The 15918-nt window shown below is 37.3% G+C and overlaps 1 protein-coding gene across 1 annotated transcript in view; it reads left to right on the top strand.

Annotated features, from left to right (window-relative positions):
* Positions 1–15918, top strand: part of MALRD1 (MAM and LDL receptor class A domain containing 1) — a 585291-nt gene that overhangs the window by 47211 nt on the left and 522162 nt on the right. Inside the window, exons 9-11 of the mRNA XM_040248365.1 lie at positions 2574–2666; positions 5211–5418; positions 13354–13500. Of these exons, the coding sequence (XP_040104299.1) occupies positions 2574–2666; positions 5211–5418; positions 13354–13500 (448 nt within the window). The remainder of the gene's footprint in view (positions 1–2573; positions 2667–5210; positions 5419–13353; positions 13501–15918) is intronic.

Genomic DNA, 15918 nt, shown 5'->3' with positions numbered 1-15918 from the left:
AAACCAAGTAAGGAGATAAAGGCTCTTAAGAGTCTGAAAATGATGGATGTCATGTGTCATCTGGATTACAATTAGATGTCACCTTCCAGTGCTGTTTCCTATCTCACAGACGGGAGTGCACAGAGATGGCCTCAGAGTTTAACCTGAGACATTTATGCCACTGTCTGCATTTTCACTGTATTTCACTATATATCTGTCTATATCTATATCTATCTACATTGTTCAGTTGCTCAGTCGTGTCTGACTCTTTGCAACCCCATGGCCCTGCAGCACTCCAGGCCCCCCCTGCTCCTCAACATCTCCTGAAGTTGGCCCAAGTTCATGTCCATGGCATCAGTGATGCCATCCAGCCATCTCATCTTCTGATGCCCTCTTCTCCTTTTGCCTTCAATCTTTCCCAGCATCAGGGACTTTTCTAATGAGTTGTCTGTTCACATCAGATGACCAAAATACCAGAGCTTCAGCTTCAGCATCAGTCCTTCCAACGAATATTCAGGTTGATTTCCTTTAAGATTGACCGGTTTGATCTCCTTGCTGTCCAGCAGACTCTCAGGAGTCTTTTCTAGCACCACAGCTCGAAGGCATCAATTCTTTGGCATTCTGCCATCTTTATGGTCCAGCTCTCACAACCGTACATGACCACTTGGAAGGCCATAGCCTTGACTATATGGACCTTTGTTGGCAGAGTAATGTCTCTGCTTTTCAACACACTGTCTAGGTTTGTCATAGCTTTCCTGACAGAAGCAATCGTCTTCTGATTTCTTTGCTGCAGTCACCATCCACAGTGATTACATATATCATGAAATCTAAGGAAAATAGGGTTATTTCATAGCATGAAAGCACAATCAAAATCATAAAGTCCAACACTATGGGCAAAATTGTGGAGTACTTTATATACTTTTATAAAATATATGACCTCCTAGTAGATAGTAACATAGTTTTGCATATACTTTGCAACTTGGAAAATGAGCAACATAGAGACACCTGATATTGGATGCTGTAGAAGACATGGAAAGGTCTTTGATTGAGTGACTGGAGAGTGAAATAGAAATATAATCTCCAGAAAAGAACTGTATTATGTGGAACTTGGAATGACTTCTTCCATAGCAAAAATATTTGAGATTTGCAGAAAATATATCTGATAACATTTTTTTACTTTCATGTTAAATATTTGCCTGCATTTTTCTTTTCTTTAATCAAGGCAACATTGCAGACTGTAGTAATGTCAGTGGGATCAATGTTTAAATAGCTGGCTTATTAATTGATACTTCAGTTCAGTCGCTTACTCATGTCTGACTCTTCGCGACTCCCTGAATTGCAGCATGCTAGGCCTCCTGGTCCATCACCATCTCCCGGAGTTCACTCAAACTCATGTCCATCGAGTCAGTGATGCCATCCAGCCATCTCATCCTCTGTTGTCCTCTTCTCCTCCTGCCCCCAATCCCTCCCAGCATCAGAGTCTTTTCCAATGAGTCAACTCTTTGCATGAGGTGGCCAACTACTGGAGCTTCAGCTTTAGCATCATTCCTTCCAAAGAAATCCCAGGGCTGATCTCCTTCAGAATGGACTGGTTGGATCTTGTTGCAGTCCAAGGGACTCTCAAGAGTCTTCTCCAACACCACAGTTCAAAAGCATCAACTCTTCAGCGCTCAGCCTTCTTCACAGTCCAACTCTCACATCCATACATGACCACTGGAAAAACCATAGCCTTGACTAGATGGACCTTTGTTGGCAAAGTAATGTCTCTGCCTTTGAGTATACTATCTAGGTTGTTCATAAAGGCAGACTGGTTCCAAATAGGAAAAGGAGTACATCAAGGCTGTATATTGTCACCCTGCTTATTTAACTTCTATGCAAAGTACATCCTGAGAAACGCTGGGCTGGAAGAAACACAAGCTGGAATCAAGATTGCCGGGAGAAATATCAATAACCTCAGATATGCAGATGACACCACCCTTATGGCAGAAAGTGAAGAGGAACTAAAAAGCCTCTTGATGGAAGTGAAAGAAGAGAGTGAAAAAGTTGGCTTAAAGCTCAACATTCAGAAAACAAAGATCATGGCATCTGGTCCCATTACTTGATGGCAAATAGATGGGGAAACAGTGGAAACAGTGTCAGACTTTATTTTTCTGGGTTCTAAAATCACTGCAGATGGTAATTGCAGCCATGAAATTAAAAGACACTTAGTCCTTGGAAGGAAAGTTATGACCAACCTAGATAGCATATCCAAAAGCAGAGACATTACTTTGCCAACAAAGGGTTCATGTTTAGCACTGCATATTCAGTGGGTTTGGACAAATGTATAATGAATGACAAGGATCCATCATTATATTATCATAAAGAGTATTTTCGCTACCTTAAACACTCTCTGCACTCTCTCTTTTCATCCCTCCCTATCTCCATTTCTTTATTTTTTCTCTTAAAATATATCATTTTAAACAATACTTCAGTTTTTTAGTACTTAATACCCTACAGGTAAGATCAACTCTACTGAAATATAATTAAGAGGGCACGTATATAAATATGAGAGTACAATTTTGGGAATGAGTGATGTTTTTTTCTTTGACTCAAAGGAAGAAGAAACATTTTGGATATACAACACATCAACTCACAGAAAATGGGTGAAAGTGGATGTGGTAATACCAGAAGAACTGAAGACATTTAAGGTATAAAAGGGAAAAACAAGTATTTTTTATCATAGGTTTAATTTTAGCCTTGTAGTGAATTTATCATTCATTGTTAATTTAAATTAGCATTTAAATTAGAAATACAGACTCATATGTTTAGGGAGAGCAATTACTTGTTTTCATTGTACCTATCTGTACTCAAGTCAAATTTGCTTGAGTGGAGAAGCAAGAAAGTAACTACTATGTATATATATATTTTAACAGAGTTAATGTATTGATCAAATCTAGGAAAGAATAATACAGTTCTTATACTGAAGCTACAGATCACTCACAAACAAAAGATTGACACATTCAAATTTATATAATTCAGTACTCAACAAAAGTTTTTGAAATGATGAGAATATTAACTACTCTTGTTTAAAGCATCCTCGTTCTCCATGGGCTCCCTCCCTAGCATCCCCAAACACTGTGCAGTACAACCAAGGAAGCCAGTTGCATTTGAAGCAGATAAACAATAAACCGGTACTGAAAAATCAAGAGAGTATATGCAAATATTTTGAATGCAGAAATTCACAACTTTATGATGCATGGGTAACTCTATCTGTCCAAAGATGCATCTGAAATATACATATGCTCAGTGGGAATGCTATCTCTTAAAATTATTAACTTGGGTTTTGTGTTGTATATAGAGTTGAGATTGTGCAGAAAAATATCTGGTAACATTTGAAAACTTTCATATTGAGTGTCATTTCTTTTCTAATATCATGGCAATATTGCAATGTGTAGTAATGTCAGATTGATATTGAAATTCTGGTATTATTAACTGCTGTTTAGATTTTTATTTTTAAAGTACAGTACTTTAAGGTTCCATTCATTTGTGTTATATAAAGAACACATAAATACATTTATACTGGAGTGTAAGTGTAAAATAATGAGGCTGAATGTATATGTGGCTTATGAAACCAATTTCATTCCTTTAAGGTAATATCACACTCATACATTTTTCTAGGTATTAAAAGGAGGACCCAAATGATATGAACTGTGACTATGCAGATTTTTAAAATCCAATTTGCAGCTGAATTTGGAACTTAAGAATCACAGCATTTTTGTAGCAATCTCAGAAGTTGAGGTTTATATCATAGCCCATTGAGTTAACATCTTGATACTATTTTATAAATTGTTAAATACTTATGCAAACTTGATTTTAAGTAATTCTTAGATATATATTGCTCATGTTTTTGAAAAGAAAATTTCTCAGACATTTGAAGCTGGAAGAGACTAAAAGGAATCAGTCTTTGTTCCTAGAATCTTATTTACATATTAACAATATCGATGCAAAAAAAAAAAATACCCCCTGAATTACTAAGCTGTACATCTGAAACACAATCTTATAAATTAACTATACTTCAAAAAAATAGAAATACTTTTGTTGTATTCCATGAAAACCAAACCAAACCCAATATCTAGTTCAGTGCTAATCATCAGAACTTTCCGTGTTAATGGCAATTTTATCTGTGTTCTCCAGTATGGTAGCCAGTAGCCACATGTGGTTATTGAATTCTTGAAATGTAACTATTAAAATGTGGAACTGAATTTTAACTTAATTTTAGTTCATGTAAATTGATATAGCCCTATGTAGCTAGTGACTGGAGAAGGCAATGGCAACCCACTCCAGTACTCTCGCCTGGAAGATCCCATGGACGGAGGAGCCTAATAGGCTGCAGTCCATGGGGTCGCACAGAGTCGGACACGACTGAAGCAACTTCGCATCAGCAGCAGCAGCAGCAGCTAGTGACTACCATATTGGATGGCAGAGAATAAGGCATCTGCTATACAGTTTTTAATTTCTCTTGCACTCTTGGTGTTACCTAATAATTGCTCTTGTTAAAACTTCAAGGGATATTAATACTTTCACATTATCTTACACTAGAATAGCAACGTATGGTTGTTTCAACTTGCTAGTAGTTTATAACTTTAGAAAGCTTGCAATTCAGTTAAAATAAATTCATTTCCTTTAATTAGCACTTATTTGATTGCTAGAGCAATTCTTTTATAAGGATTAATAGATTTTAAAATTTATTCTTTTAAATGTTTTCCTATTCTATTGCATCCCTTTTTATCTGCCTGACGTTTCACTTCCTACCTTCTAGTACCTAATTTCAATAGTTAAAAAACCAAGTGCATCTAATAACCCTTGTTATATACATAGCAACAACACTTATTCTTTTCCTTGACTATTAAAGTCAGTGGGCTGTGAAAATGATGACCAAGTAAGTTTGCAGTCAGGGACATTGTTGGTGATTAATGGGATCATGATCATGGGTGATTTCTCAGATCAGATCATCAGATCATGGGTGGTTTCTTAGACACCTCAGTGGCTCTAATGTGCCCATCAATCTGATGCATGTGAGTCAAGCTTATCAAATGGGAACTTTATTCTTAGTTGTATTTGCTTCTTAATTGTATTTGCTTTATCTTTAAAAAGGCATTTTTCTGAATAATTCTTGAATCTCCAGTATTATTTTTGGAGTCTTTTTGAAGAGATTTTTAAGGTCACAAATTGTTCTCTGTGCTTCCTTGAAGATTATTTTTGAAGGGACTATTTTGAGCCACAAAGGTTTTATTGGGCTTGATGACCTGTGGGTCTACGCCTGTGCCCAGGCCCAGTCTGGACAACTTTGCTCTGCAGATGAATTCACCTGTGCCAGCGGCCAGTGCATTGCTCGAGAATTGGTCTGTGACTCTTGGCAGGACTGTTCTGATAAGAGTGATGAGGACCCGACAACTTGCTGTAAGTAAATCAATGGTTGACTCACTCCTACGCTCACATTCATGATACTGGTTGAATTTAAAAGAGTCTTTATCTTGAGCAAGGTGAAGTTAGTATGTATGAAGTAAGATGAATGTATGTTCTCACTTTGATGCCATTAGTACTATTCCGTGTGGACATCTCTATGCTAACTTAATGTTTTGGTGCTTTTTGCTCACTCTCAGAATCTATTTGTTCAACAAATGAATAGTTGTGATGTTGAGTGAGATGTGTGTATTTTGAGTAAGAGGAAAATGGATGGGAAAGGGAACCTATTTGTATTCTTCTCTTAAATACAAATTTACTATGGGTTAATAACCTTTTTTAAATGAAAGATTTTTTTCCATTCTGACCAATTATGTAGAAAGCTGTGGGGCAAGGAGAAAGAGAAGGAGGGCTGTCATTACCTTCCAGATAGCCATGATGATGTAGAAATCAGCCATGGTTGGTATTCATGACTAGGCAAAAAGGCCCAACTCCTTTATTTCAGAGCTTTTATGAAGTCTTTGATAAGAGTAATGATAAGAAATTCTATTACTATTCAAACCTATTTATATCAGAAAGGAAACAATTTAATTTCAACTTACATCATGGTTTCCATTCATATGAGGTAACTTAGCAACTAAAATACTTGTCTTTTTAGAAACAATGAATACAACTAAATGCATCCAATTTTTATATCACAAACAGGAGGGTTTCTTAATTATTAAAAACTTTACATTTATTTTTGCTGCAGTGCTTTATTTTAGTGATATATTTTATTGAGCAACAGAAAAATGTTATAACAAGATGAATATCACCTTTTTAATGAAAAGCTTTTACAATATGCTTCTGCTGATTGGTAAGTAAGGATTTTACTGAGAGTAATGGACAAAGATGTAGAAAAGAGAAGAGAAAGCAACGAAGAAACTCTATGCATCTTTGTAAATAGCAGTTCAGTCTATTCCCAAGACACTTGGTTTTAACCATAAATTTAAGTAAAATAATCTCCTTACTGATATGATCTCCATGGATTTTTTTTGTGCCCTTTTTTTTCATTAGAAATGAGGCATTTCATTTTCTCTAGTGCGACTGTCACTTTCCTCTTTTTGCTTCATTAAAAAGTTGTTTTTACAGACAATTTGGTTCATTTCTTGTGACAAATTCACCTTTCTAATGGTTTATTATTCTCACTTTCAATAATTGAGAGTAAATATATTTCTTGTCTTTTCATTTCCACATATTGAAACTTAATAGCTTTTCTTCTTTCTTTCCCCGCAATTCAAGGATTCTTTATGCTATCCTTTTAAGTGGTTTTCTTCATTGAATTTCATCTAGAATATTAGTAGATACTTTAGCATTTGATTGTGGACATACTTTCCCATATCTCTTTATTGGAAGTGTTATTGACTACTTATCTGGCGTTTTCCGCATAGATTATATCTTGATACCATTTTGCTGTTTCCTTTGTGTGAATTCAGGGACAGATCTCTGTCCTTATCAAAAAGTAGTTTTACTTCATAGTCAGCTAAATTTTCCAAATAATGTAAGCTCATTTAGTCAAATAGTCAAAGAACACCTGGCGTGCTTGCTTGATTTAGATCAACTTTATATAGGAGATATGACATAAAAAGGTAGCCATGTTACATATTACAAAACATCCATATAGTTTGGTGTCAGCATGAGTATTTCATGTACATATTTATATAATCATTTTTGCTTGGAGGAAATTATTGTATAGTAATGGAATTACTAGAATCTATATAAATGTTTTAATGTCACACTGTTTTCTGCACTAAAGTATTTAACATGTGCTGCTGCTCCTAAGTTGCTTCAGTTGTGTCCGACTCTGTGCGACCCCATAGATGGCAGCCCACCAGGCTCCCCTTCCCTGGGATTCTCCAGGCAAGAACACTGGAGTGGGTTGCCATTTCCTTCTCCAATGCATGAGAGTGAAAAGGAAAGTGAAGTTGCTCAGTCGTGTCCGACTCTTAGCGACCCCATGGACTGTAGCCCACCAGGCTCCTCCATCCATGGGATTTTCCAGGCAAGAGTACTGGAGTGGGTTGCCATTGCCACCCATGTGTAATATGCAAAACATGTCAAATACTATAGTGCATAAAATAGTGTAGCACTGTATCAATTCTAACAATTCCATTACTATATAAATAAGTTTCTCCAAGCAAAAATGATTATACAAATAAGTACATGAAATAATCATGTCGATATCAAAGTGTATATATTTATATATGTTTTGTAGTATGTAACATGGCTACATTCTTATGTCATATCCCCTATATAAAGTATATAAACACATGTATATATATGTTATTGCAAAATAAGAGGCTTCCCTTTGACATTTTAAGCCAGTTGCAAACATTGTACAATATACTTTGAGTTTGTATTTTATAAATTTGAATTCGTTATACAAATTTTTTTTTATAAATATAATTTTCAGGTCCATAAAACTCAAGAAAAATGTTTTTATATCTTTTTTAAAAATGTCAGCATAGGGTGAATCTCTAGATTAGTATAGCTCATATTGCCGGGAGAAATATCAACAAGCTCAGATATGCAGATGACACCACCCTTAAGGCAGAAAGCAAAAAAGAACTAAAGAGCCTCTTGATGAAAGTAAAAGAGGAAAGTGAAAAAGTTGGCTTAAAGCTCAACATTCAGAAAACGAAGATCAAGGCATCTGGTCCCATCACTTCGTGGCAAATAGATGGGGAAACAATGGAAACAGTAAGAGACTTTATTTTGGGGGGCTCCAAAATCACTGCAGATGGTGAGTGCAGGCATGAAATTAAAAGACATTTGCTCCTTGGAAGAAAAGTTATGACCAACCTAGACAACATATTAAAAAGCAGAGACATTACTTTGCCGACAAAGGTCCATCTATTCAAAGATATGGTTTTTCCAGTAGTCATGTATGGAGGTAAGAGTTGGACCATGAAGAAAGCTGAGTGCCAAAGAATTGATGCTTTTGAACTGTGGTGTTGGAGCCACTCTTGAGAGTCCCTTGGACTGCAAGGAGATCAAACCAGTCAAAAAGGAAATTAGGCCTGAGTATTCATTGGAAGGACTGATGCTGAAGCTGAAGTTCCAAGACTTTGGCCACCTGATGTGAAGAACTGACTCATTGGAAAAGACCCTGATTCTGGGAAAGATTGAAGGTTGGAGGAGAAGGGGACAACTAGGATGAAATGGTTGGATGACATCACTGACTTGATGGACATGAGCTTGAGCACACTCTGAGTGTTGGTGATGGAGAGGGAAGTATGGCATGCTGCAGTCCATGCGGTTAGAGAGTCAGACACTGCTGAGCAACTGAACTGATAGTTACAGCTGTGAACTGAACTGATATATACAGCTTGAATACATCAGATTTTTTTACTGTATTCCAGAGGCTAAGTAAATATTAACTCATGAATGTTATCAGTTGGTATCTGTGGTCAGCATGATTTTTGCAAAATGCATGTTTACTCAGGTAAACATTCTTTACCAGGTTTAGCAAGAAAGTTTACCAAACGTTCTTTACCAAGTTCCTCTTATTTTTATACCATTTAAACAAATGCAGTTGATTGAGCCTCTAGCCCAGTACCTTTTCAAAAGTAGCTTATGGTAAAGGAAAAATGGGTTCTGCTGTTCTTACTGTTAGTGTTACTCAGTTGACTGGTAGTCTCAGCAGCAGCATCTGCGAGTTCCTTGGAAACGTAGAACTTTGGGATACAACCCAGTCTTACAGAACCCAAACCTGCATTTTAATTCCCATAGAAATCTCTCAGTTGTGTCTGTCTCTTTGCGACCCCATGGACTGTAGCCTCTGAAGTTCCTCCGTACATGGAATTTTCCAGGCAAGGGTACTGGAGTGGGTTGCCATTTCCTTCTCCACTGCATTTTAATAGTGCCCCAGATGCTTCACCTGCATGGTTTAAAATTTGAGAACCACCGTGCCTAAAAGGCTTCCAAAATGGAGGCCGAAAACACTTTCTGAAAAGAGAAAACAGGTGGAGAGAAAACTGTAAGAGAAAACAGTTTTAAAATGCAAATTGAAGGCCTTTCATGATAGAAAACAAAACTCCCAGTACTTTACTAATACCTAAGAGCATCATTATAATTCCTAACAACATAATTTTAAAATAGTGCTATTAAGATGTATTGATGTACAAGGACTGCACAAAACGAATGTATACAGTTGGGTTACTTTCGACATCTGCATACACTTGTGAAACCTGTGCCGCATCCTTCACCTCCCAAGTGTTCTTTGTCTTTCCCTGCCACACCCCCCTCCCCCCGCCCACATTTTTGTAGCCAAAACACTTGACCCAAGATTTATCTTCCTAACCGAGAGGGGCCGCACATGCAGGTGCCCCGGAGGCCTAGGTGCTGGAGGGTACCTGCTGCTATCTGCAGGCCGCAGAGGCGAGGGGGGTGCCGGGGGAGGGGCAGCGGGGGGCACCTGAGGCTGCCCCCCCCCGGCCCCCCCACTCCACTTCCTCCTCCGCTGCCTCCTGGTTTTCCTCTGGCTCAGGTCAGTTAAGGGTCACCGAGTGTCAACATTTCCCAGCAGCAGAATGGTTCAGGGTCCACCTGCTGCAGGTGAACCCCTGCCTGGGTCTAGCAGCCTCCACGATCGGCCCTTGCAGGTAAACCCGCGCCGCAAGGTCTTGGTGCAGCGTTCATTCGGATGGTGAAAGGGGCGCCGCAGGACCCACGACCCGCTGCCCTAGCGATCTTGGTCCTGAGGGCAAAGGCACTGGCCTCTTGGCCATCGCCGCAGGTCACCCAGGTCACTAGATAATCCAAACCACTACTTGTATGAATACCGTTTGTGTTAAATTTTTAGATTTTATAAATATTTAACATTTAACTCATGGTGGTATCATAAGGCATTTATTAACTGCCTGCATGTGTTTAGCCCTCCCGGTTTTACTTCAGATAATAACTTTACCTTAAATGTTTGGGATTACGTAGGGGAAATAATAATGGAAGAACTTCGGCTTTGGTGACTGGAATTTGACTTATATTTTATAGTGCAGTTAAGTTCTAGAATATTTAGCTTTAAGAAAGTCCTTTGACATGTACTGGAGTGAATGTCATTAGTTTGAAAACAAAAAACAAAAAAAACAGCTGAGCAATTCACTAAGATCGTTATAGAGATGATTGCATCATTTTATAGAGGTGATTGCTTCCCTGGTAGCTCAGCTGGTAAAGAATCCGCTTGTGATGCAAGAGACTCCGGTTAGTTTCCTGGGTCAGGAAGATCCTCTGAAGAAAGGATAGGCTACCCACTCTAGTATTCTTGGGCTTTTCCAGTGCTTCAGCTGGTAAGGAATCTGCCTGCAATGCGGGAGACCTGGGTTCATTCCCTGGGTTGGGAAGATCCCCTGGAGAAGGGAAAGGCTGCCCACTCCAGTATTCTGGCCTGGAGAATAGTCCATGGCAAGGAGTCAGACATGACTGAGCGACTTTCACTTTGCATCATTTTGCTTTCATCTATCTTTATGGTGATGGACTTTAAAAATTTTCATTTTTCAAAAGACAGTGTTTTGGGTTCTGTGGAAAGTGCAACATTTTAACTGATAAAACATCCAGATAATGAAAGAAATGGTTAAAACTTTTCTTCTAATCAACATGAATACAATCTATTTTGTCTTGAAATCTTCTTTACGGTTTTTGCAGTGGAGTGAAACAGGCACAGGTGTGAAACATCTGTGGAAGAGCCGGTGATGTTTGGATCATTTTGTACTTTCCATTTCCACAGTCAGTGGTATTATGGCCATTTCATACCATTGCATATAACAATAATTGTTCTCTGCATGGTCTTGCTTGCTTCCTTTGTGTATTAACCTGTAATTTGTTGTTCCAATAGGGCTATATTGAATATATTGCCCAAACAGGGCACTTGAGAGGAAAGAGGAGAGATATTAATTATTATCCTTGGACAATGGGTATAAACTGGGACATTTCTGGGCCAACCCAGATGGGGTGCCTGTGGTTGGGGGAGGAGGGATTCCTTGACCAAGTTCACAATCAAGAATTGGGAACTTCTTAACACATTTTGGAGATAAAGTATGTATTTAAACCTTGTCTATTTGTATATTCTTCTGACTGAGAAGAGCTGGGAGGTGGCTTAGCAGGTGGTGAAGTTCACAGAAGACCAAAGAACTAGATCAGAAGATTTTCTGGATGCTGGGGGAGACAGTCACAGTTAGGTCGTAAGTTCTTAACCCTGTCAAAAAACTGAAGAGGCTCTGCTTGAAGCAATAACTGGCTATCAATAGCAGTAATTCCAGCAACACTAACCAGAGCTGAGAAAAGAAAAACATCCAGAAGCAATAATAGATTTCCAGTTAAGTACTATGTGGGTGAACAGCATTTCCTCACCATTAGGTTATGAGCAACATTTTCCCATTATTATATGATAGTTAATTTGCTTGTCTTTATTTTTGGAGAATACATTTAAGGGGAAATAATATTTGCTTTTAGAGAAAAATCTTTCATTATATACCCATTATATGACTATCTAAACAAGCATAGCTCTAAGAACTAAACATTGAATTTACATGGAGAGAAAATTTGTGGCCTCATTTGCAAAGTATCCTTTAGTGTTCTAAGAGTTGACATATTAGTAATAAAATATCTGGTCATGACCCAGGCATCCCTTTTTATAGAAATTTGAATATCCTTTGATTATTAATATATAGTGAGCCTATTCAATATACTGGTAAAATTGATCACATTAAAAAAATTGAACATAACAGTTAAGAGCAAGCAGTGATGCAGTCTTCTAAATATTGAGGCAAAGTCCCTGGTGTAGGGAGGCTTCAAAGTGTAACCTTTGGTATCAGACAACTCAGTCTGGATATTCCATTAATTATACTTGCTTTGTAGGGTGTTTGTGAACACAGATGGTAATATATGCAAAATACTTGGGACATACTTGGAGTGCAGTGGGAATACATCTATTCTTATTTTATTAAAGATCATGGAATTGTGATCTGGGGGAGTTGTTAAAACTTTAGGTGTTTTCTGACCAAGACCAAGAATTATTTTATCCTTCTTTCTGTTATGAAAATGCCTCTGCATAAAGAGGAATACTTGCAAATATGTTTTAAATTAATTGCATAGAATTTCCCCCCAAACCACTATCTAATATAGGCTGATACTATAATTCTTATTTTAGGATAGGGAAGCTTTATAATTTCTTGAAAGCACAAATCAAGGTGTTAGAATTTCTAGTGTGTTACCCAGTCCACTGAAACTTGCTGTTTTTTTCCCTCACAAATTTGGTGACAAAGCTATGAATAGTGTTTAGGAAGCTTACTCTAAATCCTGACTTTCTTTAGAACTCATTATCTTGTGATAAATGTAGGAACTTAAGTATTTTTCAACTTTGTAGTTGTGTATTAAGAGGAAGGAAAAAAGCGAAGTTCAAAAATATCTAATTTACCTGCAATCCAAAGTGGCTGGGGAATTTTTTCTTTTCTTTTTTTTCAGAGAAACTGTTAAACTAACATAATAGATTGAATTCTAAGGTGCTGACCTCAGGCTCTTCAGGTGTCCAGATTTAATTTAAATTCCATCCTTTTAACCATCCCAGCAGGTGAATCTTTTTCATCTTGGCAGTTGAATTGGTTACTCTGAAAAGCTGCAGAGTTTTACCTTGTGTTATTAAATGCAATAGAGATGGCCAACCTGGAAGAAGTGTGCCAGGTGTAGATAGACGAGTGGAGAAGGACGGTGCTTCACGCAGCACGTGGAGAACTTTGTGAGGCTGGAAAAATCAAAACGACTCTGATGATCAGAAGGCATTCTTTACAAAGTAGAGTGGTGGTTCTGACCACCACAGTTGATTGGCTATGCTAGAGTCAATGTTTCCCTGCTTGCTCCCCCTTTATTCTTCTCACTTGTTTTCCTTTCTCTCCATAACAGCCAGTCATCTCAGGTGTGACTTTGAGTCTGGTTTCTGCGGCTGGGAGCCATTTCTCACAGAAGATTCACACTGGGAATTCGTGAAAGTGTTGCCCAGTGCAGACCACCACCTTCCTGATGCTGAGCACCCAACAAACACAAATCATGGTAGGATATTTTCCTCTTTTCTTAAAAAAAATTTTTTTTTCTCCCTGTTGTGGAATGATGATTCTGTGCATTTTCACTTCCCACTGTAGACTGTATAAGTGGAACTCTGGTTTGCCTTGCTTTCATTTCTTCTAATCAACTTCATAATTTATGGTTGAGTTTCCTGAAAGGAGCATTAATTTAATAACAAAACATTTTGTTACACCTTTTAAAAGGTGGGATTGAAGGCATGAAGAGGGGAAAAGCCTTCTGATAATTTTCTCTCATTGTCATGAATCATGTACAGTAGGCTTGCCTTCTTTTTGGAGCAATCCAAGTTTTGCAAAACAGAATAGTTTAATCCTTTTTCTAGGAAAAGAGAATGGAGATTTATCACTGGCTCGAAAATAAATTGCAGATACTCTTATACAGCTTAATTACCCTTAAAGCTTCTTTGTAACAGTCTTACTTCTTCCCTGTATATCCTTTTATTTTAACCAGCAGTACAATTTTTACATATCCCCTTAAAATAGAGCAACCATAACTATATATAGCATTCCACTGATGGGCTGTAAAACTCCAAGGAAAAGAGATGGGTTTTGTTCTGTTTTTGTTTTGTTTGATGAATTGCAAAGGTACATTAGTTTCATACTAACTTTATAATAACACAGCTGTGCCATAGATCCTCTTAAAGCTTGCATAACCTCCACTAGACATTATATCTCTTTCTCTTTTGAGATTTCCAAAGAAGTACACCAAAACTAATAGTGTTGACTGTGTTTTTAGCCATTGGAAATTGGGGTTAGTGGGGGAGGATGTTAGGGGACAGAGAGGGAGACTAGCTATTCATCCCATCTGTTGTCTAAAACTATAAACTCAGCTTATTATTTAACAGTAGTCTTATTTTACCCTTCAGATTCTGTGGCAGATTGGATTAAATTTTAAGTTTAAAATAGGAAGGAGACTATTAATTATTGAAACTACATTTATTACTAGTACATTTCCTCCAAGCTTATATAATGTTTTCTTAAACCAGTTAAGTACATACCATATATTAGACCTGGGTGTATACCAGTGGAAAGATATTTGAGTTGTTCCTACATTTTGGTGATTATGAGCATACAATTTGCCTACGGGTTTTGTCTGGACATAAATTTTCATTAGAGTTGAGCCCTCTGTCCACTTCCTATGTATAATTAACGTTCCCACTCTGGTTAGTAAAAAGACCCTTCTGTTGCTGGCCCTTTATGGCCTCGGGACAGTGTTTCAGCTGCTCCTTTTAGAAGGTTTTCCTCCAGCCTCAGGTGGTTACCTTATGCCCCTGCCCTGCTCAGTACTCAGGTGGAGATTTGGAGGGAACTCCCTGGAGATCTCCGGAGGGCGCTCTCTTTGCAGCTCTCCTTTTCCTGGAACTCTGTTTCATGAACTATGGCCGCTTGTGTCTCCCCAGACTGCAGTCTTTTCAACTTGAGAAGACCACCAGACTGCTGGCTTCCTCCTCCCTGATTGGCAGTTGGAAACTGGGTTTAGGTAGCAAGCTGGGAAAATTGTGCAGCTTGGTTCGTTTGTTTCTTCTCTCAGAGATCATTGTGATTCTACATTCCCATTGTCCTACATTTGAAAACCATTATATAATGTTTTGATTTCTTTGCTAGTGTGAGATAGAAGACTAAATCTGATGCCTGATATTCAACCTTGCCTTAAAACAGAAAAAAGCCTAATTCCTTTTGTTAATTTGCTTAATTTATTTGGTCTGGGCATGCTGTAATATATCTAGCCATCCTCTTATTGGATAAAAATATTATGACAATGCTGCAAAATCTATACTGGTATGCATTTTCTTATATGGGGATCTTTAATTCTCTGCAGTAAATAACTAACAGTGATACGCCTATTTTTTACAGAAATGTACTTTCTTTCAAAATTTTAATACTTAAAATTCCAGCAGCAAAAGGAGTACTGTTTTCTATTTGTCTACCATCAATAGACATGCTATTCTCGTAATTAAAAAAAATTTATGTGTAAAAAATGATTTCTCATATGTAACCTTGATTTGTATTTCATGGAAAGATGATCTTTTCAAATGTTTCTAATTTTTTCCATTTATTTCGATCTTTAATTTCTCTATATTTGAAGCTTCAATGTATAGATTTTAAAAATATTTTGCTAATATTTCCTTAGGTTTTTAAATTTTTTGCAGCTATCGTAAATGTCACATTTTATTTTTTTTTTAATTTATTTTTTTTTTAATGTCACATTTTAAAAACTTAATTTTTGGAGTTGTTGCTGTATATATAAATGTAGTTATATTTTAAAATATTGACCTTGTATTCAATGACCTTGCTTATTTTAAAATTATAGTTAAGAATTTATAAATTATGGGCTCATAATTATTTTGTCTTCAAAGATTCACAATTTTATTTCCTTCTTTCTACATCT

This window comes from Oryx dammah, unplaced genomic scaffold, assembly GCF_014754425.2.
Source record: "Oryx dammah isolate SB20612 unplaced genomic scaffold, SCBI_Odam_1.1 HiC_scaffold_10, whole genome shotgun sequence".
Lineage (NCBI taxonomy): Eukaryota > Metazoa > Chordata > Mammalia > Artiodactyla > Bovidae > Oryx > Oryx dammah.
Note: the sequence above shows the minus strand (reverse complement) of the source record. Positions and strands in the feature narration are given on the sequence as shown.